Here is a 15,678-nt window from a genome sequence, read left to right on the forward strand (position 1 = left end):
CCTGAGGTAAATCCAGGCCCATACAATACATTGTTAAAATTACACCATCAGTTGTGGTCAATACTAGATACATAAAACTGTATATGTGGAAAAAAATGAACTATTCTAGTTCCTATTGCAGTACTGAATTTAAGGACACTGGTGCTATATGATAAAGTGTACTGTGGGGTCCCTTGTGTGTCTGATTCATAAATCACCCACGAGGAGGTAAAATGAAATGTGACTTACACACATCTCACTTTATTCCTTTCAATCTATCCCACCCACCCGCAGCCTGAATAATCTCTAGCACAATGTTTTCTTAGAACTGAAAATGGCACCGACGGAACTGCTGCATTTGGAGCCAGTGGATACTTGGGTAACCACAATTGCATTAGGCCAGTACTTCCCAAACTTTTTAGCACCGGGACCCACTTTAAAACAACAATCTATCGTGACCCACTAGACCAAAAAGGGATATGCAAAGAAATATTTTATTTATTAATAAATTTAATAATAATTGGGGTCTTGTGCTCCCAAAACTGTTAGAGACCTTACCTATAGTATGTGTGTGCAGACAGTTGCTAGACTCTCCCTAGCTATGGAGTTCAAGGCTTGTTCCCCCAGACCTTTAGAATCATTCCATGGTACCCAGAAGGCTGAGCTGGAGAGCAAGATGTGCAGTTCAGGACTTTCAGGCCAGACAAAAGGCTGAAAATGGGTTCACAAGTGGCCTTTGACATGCCAATTACTAGAGAAAATCAGAAAATGTGACATTTTAATTTGGGGATATGAAGATTACCTCATACCACAAGTTAACATTTCAGATCATGATTTTTTTCTGCAAATCAGGCATGGGTGCTTGCAAAGCTTTTTTTTTAATGTTTCAAAAACTTTTTGCAACACTCCAAAAATCAGCTCATGGCCCACGGCTGAATCCCGACCCACAGTTAGGAATGCTGCATTAGGCCATTGTTTCTAGATCAGCATTGATTGGTAAGGCACTCCACGTAGGGGGTCTTTCCTATTGCAACTTGAAGATGCTGGGTATTGAAACTGGAACTTCCCCATTCAAAACAAATGTTCTCTGACAGGGCTAAACCCTTGTCCCCAGTCCTCTATTGGTCAGCTGTAGTAAGGAATGTGCAGAGAATCATGGCACATCCCTACACCCTTCCTCAGAATGTTGTCATTGCAGAAGGGAAAATCAGTGCTACATAAATCCTCCCTACACCAGACTATTATGTAGTAGTGAATGCATTCAACATGGTGGCTTAATTGGTCATGGTTCACTTTACCCTTTCATGCAGCACACTAGTGTGCCCATCACACAGTTTAAAAATCATTGCATCAGAATTTCAGGAGCGCAATGCTGAATGATAATTGGTTGTTTTTATATACAGATTCTTGTTTATGTCAGGGATGAAGGAATTTCCTCTTTTCTGTTTCTTCATCGTTCCATCAGGTTCATCCTGCCACATGGTTTGTTGTACCTTCCATTTAAAATAGAGAATTTCTAAAATGAACTATTGATATTGCACATGAATCATTTGCTATAGTATTCAATTCCTTCTGTTTGTTGTTCTTGTCTCCCCCCCCCCCCATCAGGTTATCAGCATGCACTTGTGCCATACCAGCCTGTGCATGTCAATGAAACATAGAACTGACACCATTGCCATTGCAGTGATCTGTACAATGTCCAAGAATCAAAAATTGATTGCTAACATATTGGTATCATACTGTCATGAACAGGTACCATCTAGGCCTAGACCTGAACAAGTTAAAAAGAGTTGCTAATAGTTTTTCCACAGTTGTGAGAAAGGGAGCAGTTAGCTCAGGAGAAAGGAATATATTGTCCCCTTTGATGGCCAGAAAGGGCAGATAACCAAGTAACAGCCAATTAGAGTGCTAGGAACCTCTGTGGGCAGAAGTATTCTTATCAGAAGTGATTAAGCCTAGCTGTGCATCTTCAATTGGGTGGGGTAAGAATTAGGAGCATTAGCAACAGGCCTTCTTCAAGAAGTTTCTAGTCATCAAGGAGCCTGATTGGTTAGTATAATATTCTGTCACCTCAGTAATTATTAACATAAAGGTATATATGTGGATCCCAAGGGGTGTGGTGTGTTCCCTCTCGACCAGAGAGTCTTGGGTGTGGCACCATCTGCCACTTGTGGTTAGTGCCATTGTTCAACATGGGCGCCTGGCCTCATAAATAGCTCTGGAACCAAGTGATCTTCAGTGGGTGACTCTTCAGTGATTCAGCTCTGGAACCAAGTGATCTTCAGTGGGTGACTAACCCAGGTGAGAGATAGGTATAGAGTTAAGATTAGGAAGTTAGCTTTGTTGTTAGACTGATATGTTTCATAGATGTTTTGTGCCTCTTGCAATTGCTACCTTAACTTTGCTTTGTGTAACCTTATGTGCCTTAATAAATCAAAATATCTTTTATAAGCCTGTTTTATTGACTACTGGGAACTGAAGTTCCGAATCCTGCCTAGCTGTACAGTCAAGCTGCCAAGTACTCGCTCAAGTCTAGAGCCTTGAGGCCTGAGTCCCAAAATTGGGTAAGGGAGCTCAGTACCTCCAAGGGCTAACAATAAGCCCGGAGGGGCCCAGGTCCCCTGGACTGGGTCTCTGGCTAATACAGGGTGGTGGCAGTACTACCAAGAGAAACATTTAAGAGGGTTAAGGGTCAGAAAGATCTAAGGCCCTCTACTATATAACACACACCACAATCAAGACAAGAGAATTCAAAAGCTGGTTAGAAACTCGGATGGGAAAAAGTCATAAGCATATCCAGTTATGCCATACCTGCATATACAGATTGTCACTAGTTTGTGTCAGAACTTCTATGCAAAGATTAATATATGATTGGAACAATCTGCAGAGCCCTCCCCCCCCCAACTTGGATCCTGCTGGTGATATCATGAAGCAGTATCTGTAGAGTTGATTGGCATACCAGTTTTAACTGCTGCTATTGACTATTACTGAGTGGGAGGAAGGAAACTGCTATGAAAATGCAAACACTAGTTTCTTTTCCAGTGTTGTGATATTGCTTGCGGCAGTTAGTCATAGACGCACATCCATTGCTGACTTTGTTTTGTGATTGTGACAGACAGCAGGGAACTAAGTGCGTATGCTGTTCTATTGTGCTGTGGTCAGCTGGTTGTTGACTTTGTTTGCCTTAAGTCTGCTTTTTGCTAATTCAACATTTGCCTGTTTTTCATTCTTTCTCTTCTTTGTCATCTAGAAATCCCTTTCCTGCTTAAGCATCATTCTTTTCTCACTTGTTCAGTTCCTTATGATCAATATATTCCCCTAGAAACCTACACATTTAACAAGCAGCACAGAATCTCATCTCACATCTGTTGCAAAAAATAGATGGACATGCTGGAGGTAGTTTTCCATCCTTAACAAGCACATTATCTCCATTCTGCCCAATGAAAGCATATAATGAAAAAGACAAAAAAAAAAAAATCAGATTGCATCTTGGAGCCCCCATGAGCATCATGTTTGTTAAATTAGAAGACTGAAGGTTCAGTACTTAAAACACTGAATAATAATAATTTTTAAAAGCAGAGCTAGTTGAAAAATGGAGTTTTATTTACATTCTATGGTGGAGACAAATGAATAGGATTTTCAGAGACAATGATGAGCAATTTGACTCAGATGGTGAAGGTAAATGTTTCAATAAAATGGCCCTACCCACATTGCAAAGAATAATACTTGTGCTGATTGGAAAATGGGATTTAGATCACAAGGGAAAATTTATCAAGGGAAAGTAGAGATGGCAGAGAAATTGAGTGAGTTCTTTGCATCTGTCTTCACAGCAGAAGACCTCGGGCAGATACCGCTGCCCGAACAGCCTCTCCTGACCAAGGAATTAAGTCAGATAGAGGTTAAAAGAGAAGATGTTTCAGGCCTCATTGATAAATTAAAGATCAATAAGTGACCGGGCCCTGATGGCATCCACCCTAGAGTTATTAAGGAATTGAAGAATGAAGTTGCTGATCTCTTGACTAAAATATGCAACTTGTCCCTCAAAACGGCCACAGTGCCAGAGGATTGGAGGATAGCAAATGACACGCCAATCTTTAAAAAGGGAAAGAGGGGGGACCCGGGAAACTATAGGCCGGTCAGCCTAACATCTATACTGGGTAAGATGGTGGAATGCCTCATCAAAGATAGAATCTCAAAACACATAGACGAACAAGCCTTGCTGAGGGAGAATCAACATGGCTTCTGTAAGGGTAAGTCTTGCCTCACAAACCTTATAGAATTCTTTGAAAAGGTCAACAGGCATGTGGATGTGGGAGAACCCGTGGACATTATATATCTGGACTTTCAGAAGGCGTTCGACATGGTCCCTCACCAAAGGCTACTGAAAAAACTCCACAGTCAGAGAAGGTGGTGAATGAACAGAGGTGAACTTCCCTTGCCAATCTCATGGGTGGGCTAGACCTGGCCACAGGACTGGGGACTAACCCTGATCAGGTCTATGGTGGGGGATAAGGCTTAAGGTCATCCTGGTCCTGATCCAGATCCCTCCTGACAGCTGCTCTTTTTGAAAGCAAGGTTAACCCATCAGCATTAATGACTAAATTAATATAATGCCTAGTTTGGCCCTACATCCAACTGAAAGCAGTGGACCAAGTTGGTCACAACTACTTTTGGCTGGATGAGTGCCTGTACTTGCAAGAGCCCAATATGAAAGAATAGTATACGCTGCTCTCTTCCTTGGCGCTGCAGCACTTGGCACTGTTTTTGTCTGTAATGAATCGGAAAACTAGAGTTTGTACTTGCAGATTGTTTTTGGTGATGGTTTTTGCAGAACATTTGTGCAATAGACATTATACTTTTTTATCTCCTGAATTATCTGCAAATGGAACCCAAAAGAAGGCAGCTTGCCCGGAGTGTTCCCAGTGCTTCACTTGCTTAGGATGTTATCAAGCCTCTCCTATCCAAGTGGCACATGTTAGCCATCGGCCTATCCCAGCCAACTCTTTTCAAACTCTTCAGTCATGTTTCCTTCAGCACAGTTTCCACAATGACTAGAAGTGATTTTTTTTTCAATGCTGTGGCACTGATTTATCGTGCCAAAGGAACAAAATCATAATTGATCAAATTGCTCTTCTGACAGCCAGTTCTCATTCATTCCTGCAGCTCTTTCTTTTCCAAAGAGAGGAAGTCAACGTAGGAAACACAATTTGGCTGACGATTGGGTTAACTGAGATCCTTGTAAGCCATCAACACAAAGGCTTAAGCAAATTTGATTAATTTATTTCAGTTTACACAAGCTGTCCTGTCAAATTATAATTAATGGAGAGGAAACAATTTAAGGTAAACAGAGCGGCACTGCAAAAACTGTCCCAGCTGAAAAATCCCACATTTGATATGTTGACAGTGTTGTACTTATATAAATCCCACCTTTAAAAACAATGGTGCCATTTTCTTAGTCTTGCAAACATGTGGCTTCAGCTGCAATCCTATGTATATTTACTGGGCACAAATCCCATTGGAATCACTGGGATTTATTTCAGAGTAAACATGCACCGGCTCAAGGCAATGAAGAAAATCAAAGGTGTTGTGATGGAAAAGAATGAGATGGCTGATGTAGACAACTCAGGGGATACATGAGAACTGCCTTCCTAGCTCAGGCTAGGGTCCAATTTCAACAGCAGCCTCTGCAAGCAATCAGACTTCTGGGATGTCATCAAGCATGGCAAGAAGTCAACACTCTTCCCCCTCTGTTTGCCCCATGTCCTTGGAAAATAGCACCTCCTCCCTTGCCTTCTCAGCAAGGGACAGAACAGAGGAGGACATATTCTTGCTGCTTGTTAGCCTAAGTAAGGGTGCACAGAGAGCCTTTCAGGCAGGTGAGGCAGACCTGAAATGCTTTCCAGGTGGCCTGATGCTGTCTTAGGTCCACTGCCTCTGTGCTAAAAGAAAACCAGAATACTTACCATGTTCCTTGCAAGCTGCTATAAAACCCAGAAGTGTGGGACTTCTGATTTTATTTACAGTGACAGCATGAACTCTTATGCTGTCCCTGCAAGGTTCCACATGTCCAGGTTTCACTGCAGCTTACAAGGAGCATGATCTGCCTTGTGCTCAAGTGGGCATGAAACAGATCAGCCTGACTTTGACAGGTTGGAAGGAGGTGGGCGCAGCAGACTTGGGCTGAAAGGCACCCCAAATTAATTGCTCTCTCACAGCCCTCACAATCTGCTGCCAACACAACCTGTTTCGGGGGCTGCATGGGTGGGCTGTTTCAAGGCTTGGGTAAGTCCTGGAACCTGAGGTAGGCCCATTTCTCAAGCTAAGCATGTCTAGCTGAAACTTCACATCCCTGCACTGAAATAACTGGACAAAGGGCAGGCGTTGTAAAAAAAGATGTGGGAAGCCTGCTTCCTCTCTCCCCACTCTGTAATTACAGCATGGCCCCATCATTTGCCATTACGAATTGGGGCTTCTAGGTCACATGGTGTGGCTTTCACACGACTTAAGCCCCAGAAGGAGCCAGAGAAGCTGCCTGTTCCATTCCTGACTAATTTAGCTGGAGTATGAGAAGAAGGAAGGAAAAGAGGCCTCACTGTAATTATAGATAAGCAATGGAGCATACCATGCTATTAGCATTTGCCTGGTTCTAACATGGGAAAAGAATGGAAAGCTGGTTTTTCCCCCCTTTAATTCTCATAACAGGCATTTTTCAAGCCTGTGGCATTAACAAAAAACAAAACAAAACTCAGGCTCTCTCTATTTTGTGTTGACCTCTGTAGGATAGAACTGAGAGTAAAGTTAAAATGGAAGAACAAAGCCCTTGGCAGGCTGTGAATTCTACCTTTCATGTCCCCTTTGCCCATGACTTTGAAGCAGTGGCTACAGGCCCTTTCAGATATGAAAGGCGAGCGTGATGACTCCAAGGCTTTGGTGAGGCAGCACAACCTTGAACCTTACAAGAAGGTTTCAGCAACCGAGGGCAGAGGTGATATTCACCGGAGACAGGCAAACACTGGCACTGGAACAATTTGCCTGGAGAACGTGTGCTATAGTCAGTGCAAAACATAACATTCATTCAGAGCATGTATATCTTGCTCACTCAGAAAAGGAGAGGTATCTAGTAACAAGGGTCATATTCTGCTCCATTACAGTTCCTTCTATGCTACCCTGAGAGAGCCACATATCTAAGCAGCCTTGTGTCTGTTGTTGATATGTACATCTGGACTGCACTGTAGATCACAGCATTCTCTTACATCATTCAGGTGACTCTCCAGTGGCCCTCTTTTTTTCTTTTCGTTTTAATCCAAGTGGATGCAGAGGCCAGTTATTGGGGATCTTATCTCACCACCTTAGGAATTAGCACATCTGGTTCCCACATGGTTTGGTGCTATCTGAAATGTGTCGTAGCACACTAGTGTGCCATGAATGGTCTGCAGGTGTGCCGTGGGAGTTTGGGGCAAGCTCATTTATTAATAGGCCCATTGGGAGAGCCCCTTGCTGGCAGTAGAGTGTGCCTTGTCAATTGTCAAAACACTGATGGTGTGCCTTGACAATTTTAGTACCTTGTCAGTGTGCCATGAGACAAAAAAGGTTGAAAATGACTGATTTAGTGTCTGAAAACAGGTTGAGCAGACTAAAGGTAAATGCATACATGACAGAGATAATGTTGGTGGGAAACACTCAAGATCTAAAGGGTATCCATGATAGAGGAGATGATTCTTTTCCTGACTAATCAAACAAGGAGCCCAGAGGTTCTTCTGGACAAAGGTGTGCTTTTTGACAACCAGGTAGCAGTTATTGCTAGAACTGACTCAGCTGGGCTTGTTACAGACCCTTCCTGGATAGGGTCAACCTTACTATACTAATCCATACTTCTGTACCCTCTATGCATGGTTATTGAAAAGTATTTGGGTGCATCTTTAAAGAGATCTCAGAAGCCTGCATCTGACATATTTGTAGGCTAAATTAACCATGCTGGTTTTAACCTGTAAAACTAGGTCTACCTACCTGAGGGACTGTCTTCTCACTATATCAGCCCATCTGCTAATCACAGATAATCAGGCCCTGCCTATTTATGCCTTTGCAATATAGATCGGAACAGCTGACAATTATTTTATTGCCAGGTATGCTTGGGAGACAGATGTAATTTACATGCACACAAGAGAACAAATATGTCTGCAGGGACCATAGCTATTGACTTGTTGCACGGCCAAAAAGGTTGGCTCAGTGTTTACCAGGAGCAAGAGAGCTGGAGATATAAACATAGACTGGTGAGCTAGTTGCAGCCATATCCGAGTTGATTGGACCTAACCACAGTGTGCATGCATGGGTCTGCTTTCCATCAAGCAATTCTTTGAGCAATTTTTTCTTTTCCCCTACTACAGTGCTATTCAAACTGGGGCACCACGACACCCCAGCCTGAGGGCCCTGGTCTCTACACCCTTGAGGGGTGAGCCTAGAGGCGGGGGAAGGCAGCGGCGCAATCCCCAGGATCACACCACTCAGGGGGCTGCAGGGGCCTTACCCAAGCCTCCTGCAGCCTCCCTGGGGTGCAGGGAGCCTGCCGCGACTTCTGGCAGGGCTCCCCGCAGCAGGGAAAGTGGATGCAGAGCGATTGCGATCCCAGAGAGTTTTGAGAACCACTGCCCTACTAGGTTAACAAGGGATCATTTTTCCAAATATTGAAGTGAGTATGGTGGATGGGTGCATTTTGCTCTTGTTTGAGGGGGGGTGTCCAGGCAGAACAGCACCCTGTGGTTGGGGTGGAGACTAGCAGAGGCGCTGGGCTCCTGTGCTATGTGTGCACAAACTGTTATAGCTATTGAACAAAATCATTTAACCCACTTGCCAGGCAAAAGGCAATTTCTGTCTCCTTCCCCAATGTATGAACATACTGCCATGATACTAAACAAACCTTTACTCTGAACCAGTAGCACACTTCTTATGTTGTCATGATGTCACAAGCTGCACATACATGCATGGACTGCACTTCATTATTCAATAAGTGATTACTTCCATGTGAAATGTTCAAGCTGAACCTATTGAAAAATATTGATTGTGGGTGCTAGTTGCATCAGCCCCTGTTGCAGCCCTTGGAGAAGCATTTGCGCATTCACATATAGCTCCCCACAGCTGGGAATTTAACCCACTTCCACACCCTTACCTGGCTGGTTGGCACGCAAGCATGCACTTGTTCCCAGGGATGATCTGCATCCAGTAGGTTCCTGGGAACAACCTGATGAGGGTGCAGACAAAGGAGGAATCAGGTTATCTACCTTGCTACCCCCCCCCCCAGCCAATCATACTTGCTCCTTGTGGACCTGCTGGATCCAAAGGGTCTCAGCCCAATGGGCTTGGAAGTGGGGGAAGGCAGAATAGCCCACAGACTCCCAAGAATGAATCTTCTTTCACCCATCCTCTTGGACAGTCAGACCTAGAAGGCAGCAAGGGAGTGCTCCACTGGATAGGCTGTTGGACTCTTGACCAGTGTCCAACCTGATGTCATACCAACCCTGATGTTTAGCTATTCTCAAGTGATAAACTCAAGTTAAACCTTTATGGTGCTTGATATCTGATCATTCAGTTTACATATGAAAATTATTGCTTGATGTTGCAGGCATCAAGTGAACAGGTATATTCATAATAATGCTCTGTAAACCACATATATTTGCCTCTTGTTGCTCATGGTGCTAACGTATAGCTATTCATTTTTGTCTGTCAAACATTGCAATTGAGTACGGTACTATGTTTGTTTCATAACATAAAATGCTCGAATCAGAAGCACGGTCTGAACCAATGGCATTATATGCCCACACACAGACTTTTGTAGAAATACTGTAGTGTATTTGGTACGTGCCTTGACCTAGAAGTTCAAAACCTTGGATGCCTTAGGGACCTTAAAATATAAAGTACCTTTACTGATAATCAGCAGTTTGCTTACTTTTGTTCTCTCACTCCTTTGTCTGCAAACTGTTCTGTTCTATAATGACATCTAGTGGAAAGAAACTTCATTGCAAAATTAGAAACTGTAGAACTAAATTCCACTCAAATGGTACCTTTCAAATGTCATATTTAGCGGAACAGAGATGAAGTCCAACTTGTATAGCATAATGTCATTACTTTGCAGCACGCACACTGAATACTTCAGGTTCATTATTACTTTTTCTTCCAGTTTATATTGTCATTATGAAGATATAAACATCTGACTGTCATGAACTGCAAACATATGTCAAGTTTGAGGGAAGTGGAATGTGTTTACATCTTGCCCATTTTTATGTGTTTACAAAGAAAAACTTGTGACCATGTCTCTTTTCATAATGGAAAGGTAGCATCTCTTTTAGATATATAAACCAGTCCAAGATCAAAATACACATGAATGTTGTGCTAAAAAGAGAAAATTTGTTAATTTGACAACAGCAACAACAAAAATTAGACCTGCAGAGAATAAAAAGGTACAAATGAACTTCACGCAAAGTGGAGCAATTCCAACAAACTTTTACCAGAAAAAAAAGCAATGGCTCACTTTAGGTGTCACTGAATAAAGAGTAATATCATGCAGTGAAGAGAGTGCCAATTTGCTTCAGAACCTACCCTCATTCTCCTATATTTGAAACAGGGAAAGCAGTTTAAAATAAAATTAAAAAAAGAGGATGACTTGCTTTGCTTGTCGACTACACAGCTCAAGGAATGCCAATTGCTGGGGGTCCATGAGGATCAATGACAAATGAAACTCCCCGCATCCTGCTATTTGGCCTGACTCTGGAGTAGCTCAGTTTCTCCACCCTGAAAAGGCACTTTCCATTTAAGAGAAAGCTGTGCATATGTCAACGGCTTTAGTCACTCCCTTCATATTTCCATTCCCTCCAGCACCTGAAGAGCAGCAATGACAAATCCCTTACATAATAGGTATGTAGCACAGGTCTCATGACTTCATCTTACCCATCATTCACCCAAGGTAGGAGACAAGGTTGAATTGAAGTGGCCAAGCAACCTTTACTTTAAAGAGATACTGCTCCATCTGGAGTAATACCCATGGAGCTGACAGCTGTAAAGAATGGTTTGTCATGCCATGAGAATGGTTGGAGGTCATGACTGCCAAGCTGTTACAGACAGGCAGCCCTTCATGTCCAACATGTCTCCAGGAAGTTGTATTTAAAGTATCAACCACTCAAAGCTTTTTTACATATTACAAAGACACTAACACAGATTTGAATAACTCAACATTGCCCCATCCCTTTTAATCACCACTTTACATCTTTGGTTATAGAAGTTACTTTCCCTCTTAATGAAGCATGTGGTACTGAAGAAAAGTCTCAGCTTGAATGCTTGAAAATATGGCATCTGGAAGTAAGCAAAGAAGGAAACAGCTGATGTCAGCACAACAAAACAGGCAGAGAGGCAGCTAAATCTCAATTATATTCTACGCATAATACCGCAGACACTCCCTAATAATAACTTATCCTGATTTAGAGCTTAAGGTAATGGGACAGATAATGAGATCAGTAGGATCCAAGCCAAAAACTGTACAACTTTTTAAATATAACTATCTGTCCTAGTGCTTCCAAATAAATAGAAAAAAATGCAAGGTGGAAACAACCTGAACAAAATATCACAGCCCAGGCACCCATCGTAGAAGGGGTTAGGTTAGGAACTAATGTTGATATTCTTTCTTCCATTGCAAAGCATGCAATGTCCAACTCCCAAAGCATAAAATGTCCAAAATAATGTCCAACTCCTACAAGATGGTTTTAAACAGACAAGGAGAAGGTTCTAGAAAAAAGTCAGACTGGCAATTTGCTTTGTTTTCTCCTACATTTTCACAAATGTAAATGTAATTTATTCACAATCCTAAATCTTCAATCTTAAAGGCAGCACTGCTGCTGGGTGCAAACCAGCTATGGCCCCACAGTGGCTGAACCAAAGCAGTTACGGCCCCACGGCAGCTGCCAGAGGTCTCCATGGAGGAAGGGGACTTTTGTCCCCTTTCTCGGGGGAAAGCCCGAAGCCCTGCAATAGAGCTTTTCAAGTCAGTGCTGGCTATTTTGTCAGAAGGCCCAACATGGAGTTCAGGATCCAGTGGAGCAGAACTCTGCCAGTTTTGCCCCTCTCCTGCCCTGGAATGCCTCCCCCACCCCCAAGGCCCTGACTGCCGCACTGAGCTCTTATCTAGTTCTAGACAGTGTCCATCCGACACTGGGCCAGCACTGATTCGCAGCAGTGTGTCACAGGTGTGCCTTATGGCACATTTGCAACACCCAGCGCTGGCACTGGCCCAGCTCAGGATTGGGCCCTAAAACCATATTATGGCAGGGAGAGAACATGATCCAATTCAAAATCCAGATAGTAATAAATCTTCCACAACCTGCAATGTTACCAAGAAATTTACCAGGCCCTGACATACTTGAGTTCTGTATTGTTTGGAAATTGAGTTCAAAAACTTGCAGAACAGTTAGATATAGGCTAAATCTTATATTCATATTCAATAAATATGAATTTATTTATTACCCAGTCCTGCCAATACCCCAAAAGCTTCCCAATCTGCCAATCGATCCTATAGTAATTGATCAAAAGTTTGCTCAGTTGAAAAGAAAAGTGGATAAATCAGTCCTGAGGCTGACGAAATTATTTTTGTGTATACTTTAAGCCATTGCTCCTTTAGAGATAAGGCAAAGGGAGAATTACTTTAGCTTTCCAATACTTGAACAGGTGGAGAAATGCTTTCCTTCATATAGTCATTACATTTCAAGGGCACCAGCTTCAATCTGTTTAAAGGCAACCACGGAGGTTGTCATCCTTCATATTTTACCTCAGTTCATGGCATGTGTAGAGCAGGATTCAACTTCAGCACCAGAAAAAAAAAAATCAAAGGCTCAGCTCAGTTCCCTTATGAATAAAACCAGATTGACAGCACAGGCCAAAAAGAGGCTGATCCTTTCATCCAAACTCCAGAATTTCAAGAAAAGTTATATGCATGTACTACTCGAGCAAACTGCATTACAGATTTGGGTTCCAGGCAGGATGCAATTGCAAAGTGAACTATTTCTGGTCTTCCTAATGAAAGTGTTCAGCACTTTGATGGGCCAGAATAATTTTGTGACAGGCACCTCTGTGAGCAAACAGTATACACAAATTTGACTGGCAGCCCTTTTCAAAAGTGAGTCCACCGAATGTGTGGAGTGGGCCCATGCCTGCTAGCCCTTTCCCCAAAGTTGCTAGGCCCTGCAGACCCAACCAGTGCTTGTGTGTTTGATGCAAGGGGTGCCTACATGCATACAACTATGCATAAATAGATGTTCCACCCAATTGGTATTAGGAGTATCAAACAATGCCCAAGTGCATACAACTATTGGTACACAGACATCCTCCTTCGAGGTATCCTATTGAACATATGGACATTGGAATCCAGAGTACAGCAACATTGGCAAGGGGTGTACAGACACAGCCCCAATTCCCCTTCCTCTTTCGATATGTTCAGTGAACAACTGGAGACATTTCTGAATATGGCTAACCATTTCTGGATGTTTCCTCCAAGTGTTGATTTTCAACTTTCAGTCACTTGCAAGTACTCCCCACCTCTCTTAAAATTGGCCATATCACTGAGGTGGGGGACAAGCAGAGGAATACAGAGAGGGGTCTTTGTTTGATCATGATGCATTGAACATGCTTGCCACTAATGATAATGCGAACATAATTTCCTGTGAAAATCATGAACGTAGCATGGGGGAAAAGAATATTCACCCTACAATCATGTGTCAAATTCTGCTTAAAAACAACAAAACAAAAACTGAGGCAAGCACATGAAGCCTAGGATACGATCATGGCTGTTGGGTAGTATCAGGTAAGGAAACTGAGGACAACCAAGAGGAAACAGAGCAAGATGCTTGAAGTAGTTTACAATGGAGCAGAATGCTAAGAAAACATATTGTTCTTGATTGGTGATTCACAGCCTCTGTGTTTTTAGGGCTAGGACTGTGGGCACACCATGAATTAAGATTATTCTCACCTGTGCATGTGGCATCCAATGAAGTAAGGTTGTGTTTACAAAAAACTCATACCACAATAAATGTGTTCTTAAAGGTGCTGGTTTTGTACTCTGTGCAGCTGTTTAACAGGACACACAGTAACTGTTCTGGGAGTAGATGGATGGAGCTAAGTACTATGTCACATGGAATAGTGTGCTGAAATTTAAGATAATTCCTATGACTAATACTTTTTACACCATAGCTAATCTTCTAGCTCTTCACTTCATCCCACAGCAATGAACATAATTTTATGTTCTATTTCTTTATCAAACTTGTCTTAAATCATCTTCTTTGAAGGTTAAACATTTCATCGGTCAATGGCCTGGCTTGGAAGCATCACTTGCTAATAAAGAATGTGCTTCCATTTTTGTTAGACTCTTATCAGGCAGAAGTCATTTTATGACTTGTTTACTAACATGTTCCTTCTCTTTATCATGTCTAAGACCTTTATTATATGCAATGCAGGAGATTTAGGACTGATTTTTTTCTTTAATTAAAAGAGTTAATTGAAAAATGCCATGAAAAACAGCAATGCTAGGGTGATGGTGGTGATTTGGTTCAGGGGCTATGGCACTGGTGAAGTTAACCCTCTCCCCTTGCATGACATACATGCCCCAAATTCTCCCCTCCAAGTGGTTGCCATTTGGAAGTTGCTATTAGCTGCGGGGGGGGGGTACCTATAGTGTATCTGGTTATTTTTCTCCACAGTTAATTGCCATTTCAGGGGAGACAACTGAGGTTGATGAAAAGGCACAATATACACTATGCAGAGCCCAGAAAAAAGATAGGAGGATCAAGCCCAGGAAGTTCTAGCAATTAGGGAGAGGGATAGCTGTTCATAAGTTTTTTCTCTTGGCTAAACAGGTATGTCAGTCAGGTTTTCTGGGACAGATTTCACATCTAGACACACTGCCTTTTTCAGGCCTAACAAGATCAGTTAGATATTCCAAGTGACAGTATACCATTGTTAGTGAATCTGGCTACTATTGCACACCAGCTTTAGTTTACTGGTTCATGGCCTATTGCTGAGGTCAGTTCTATGAGAAAATAGAGAAATACACAGAACAAATAAAGAAAAAAACTAAAACAAGTTAAGGCTTTATCACACCCACCAAGAAAAATGGTGGGTGTTCCAGCACAAACCCAATGTGTTTGTCCTTTCGGTAATTATAACCTCCTTCTTGGCTCATAGTCCAACAATTAGCTACTTGAGTCATAATTTTCCAAAATGATATTCAGAACACGCTTCAGCTGGGTGAGACGGGCCTTCAGAGATGTGTCAGAAAAGATTGTCAATTTGAGGGTCATGTCAAGAGGCAAGATGGATAAAATCCACCAACACCAAACTGGTCCATCTGGAGATGCCTAATGGGAAGGATGAGAAAAATTATGTAAGCACATTGTTCTGGGTTTGAATATTTTGGTACAGAACACAGAATATGGTCAGTTATGTTTGGACAACTGAGGGCAACAGTCCTGAAAACCCAAAAATTAATTCATTGAAAGTTGAGTAAGGTACTCACTAAAGTAGCATTCTTCATCCTTGGGGTCAGGACCCCAGTGGGGTGGAGAAGCCTCAGTTGTGGAATTGTGGCAACTTAGGGGAATGAAAAAGGTTGAAGACCACTAGACTAGAGCACCAAGAGGTAAAGGCGGAGGCATCTGCTGTATCCCTTCA

The 15,678-nt window shown here is 42.4% G+C and overlaps 1 protein-coding gene across 4 annotated transcripts in view; it reads right to left on the reverse strand.

The window, feature by feature from the left end:
• Positions 1 to 572: 572 nt before the first annotated feature.
• Positions 573 to 15,678, reverse strand: part of LOC136639443 (LON peptidase N-terminal domain and RING finger protein 1-like) — a 55,556-nt gene continuing 40,450 nt past the window's right edge. For 2 of the 4 annotated variants that reach the window (XM_066613634.1, XM_066613633.1), the window contains one exon: positions 10,132 to 15,365. In XM_066613634.1, coding sequence (XP_066469731.1) covers positions 15,201 to 15,365 — 165 coding nt within the window. In that variant the 3' untranslated portion in view covers positions 10,132 to 15,200. Of the gene's footprint in view, positions 731 to 10,131; positions 15,366 to 15,678 lie in introns of those variants that run through there. The other 2 variants (XR_010793679.1, XM_066613635.1) reach the window with 2 other exon arrangements.

The sequence above is a fragment of the Tiliqua scincoides genome, chromosome 2 (assembly GCF_035046505.1).
Source record: "Tiliqua scincoides isolate rTilSci1 chromosome 2, rTilSci1.hap2, whole genome shotgun sequence".
Lineage (NCBI taxonomy): Eukaryota > Metazoa > Chordata > Lepidosauria > Squamata > Scincidae > Tiliqua > Tiliqua scincoides.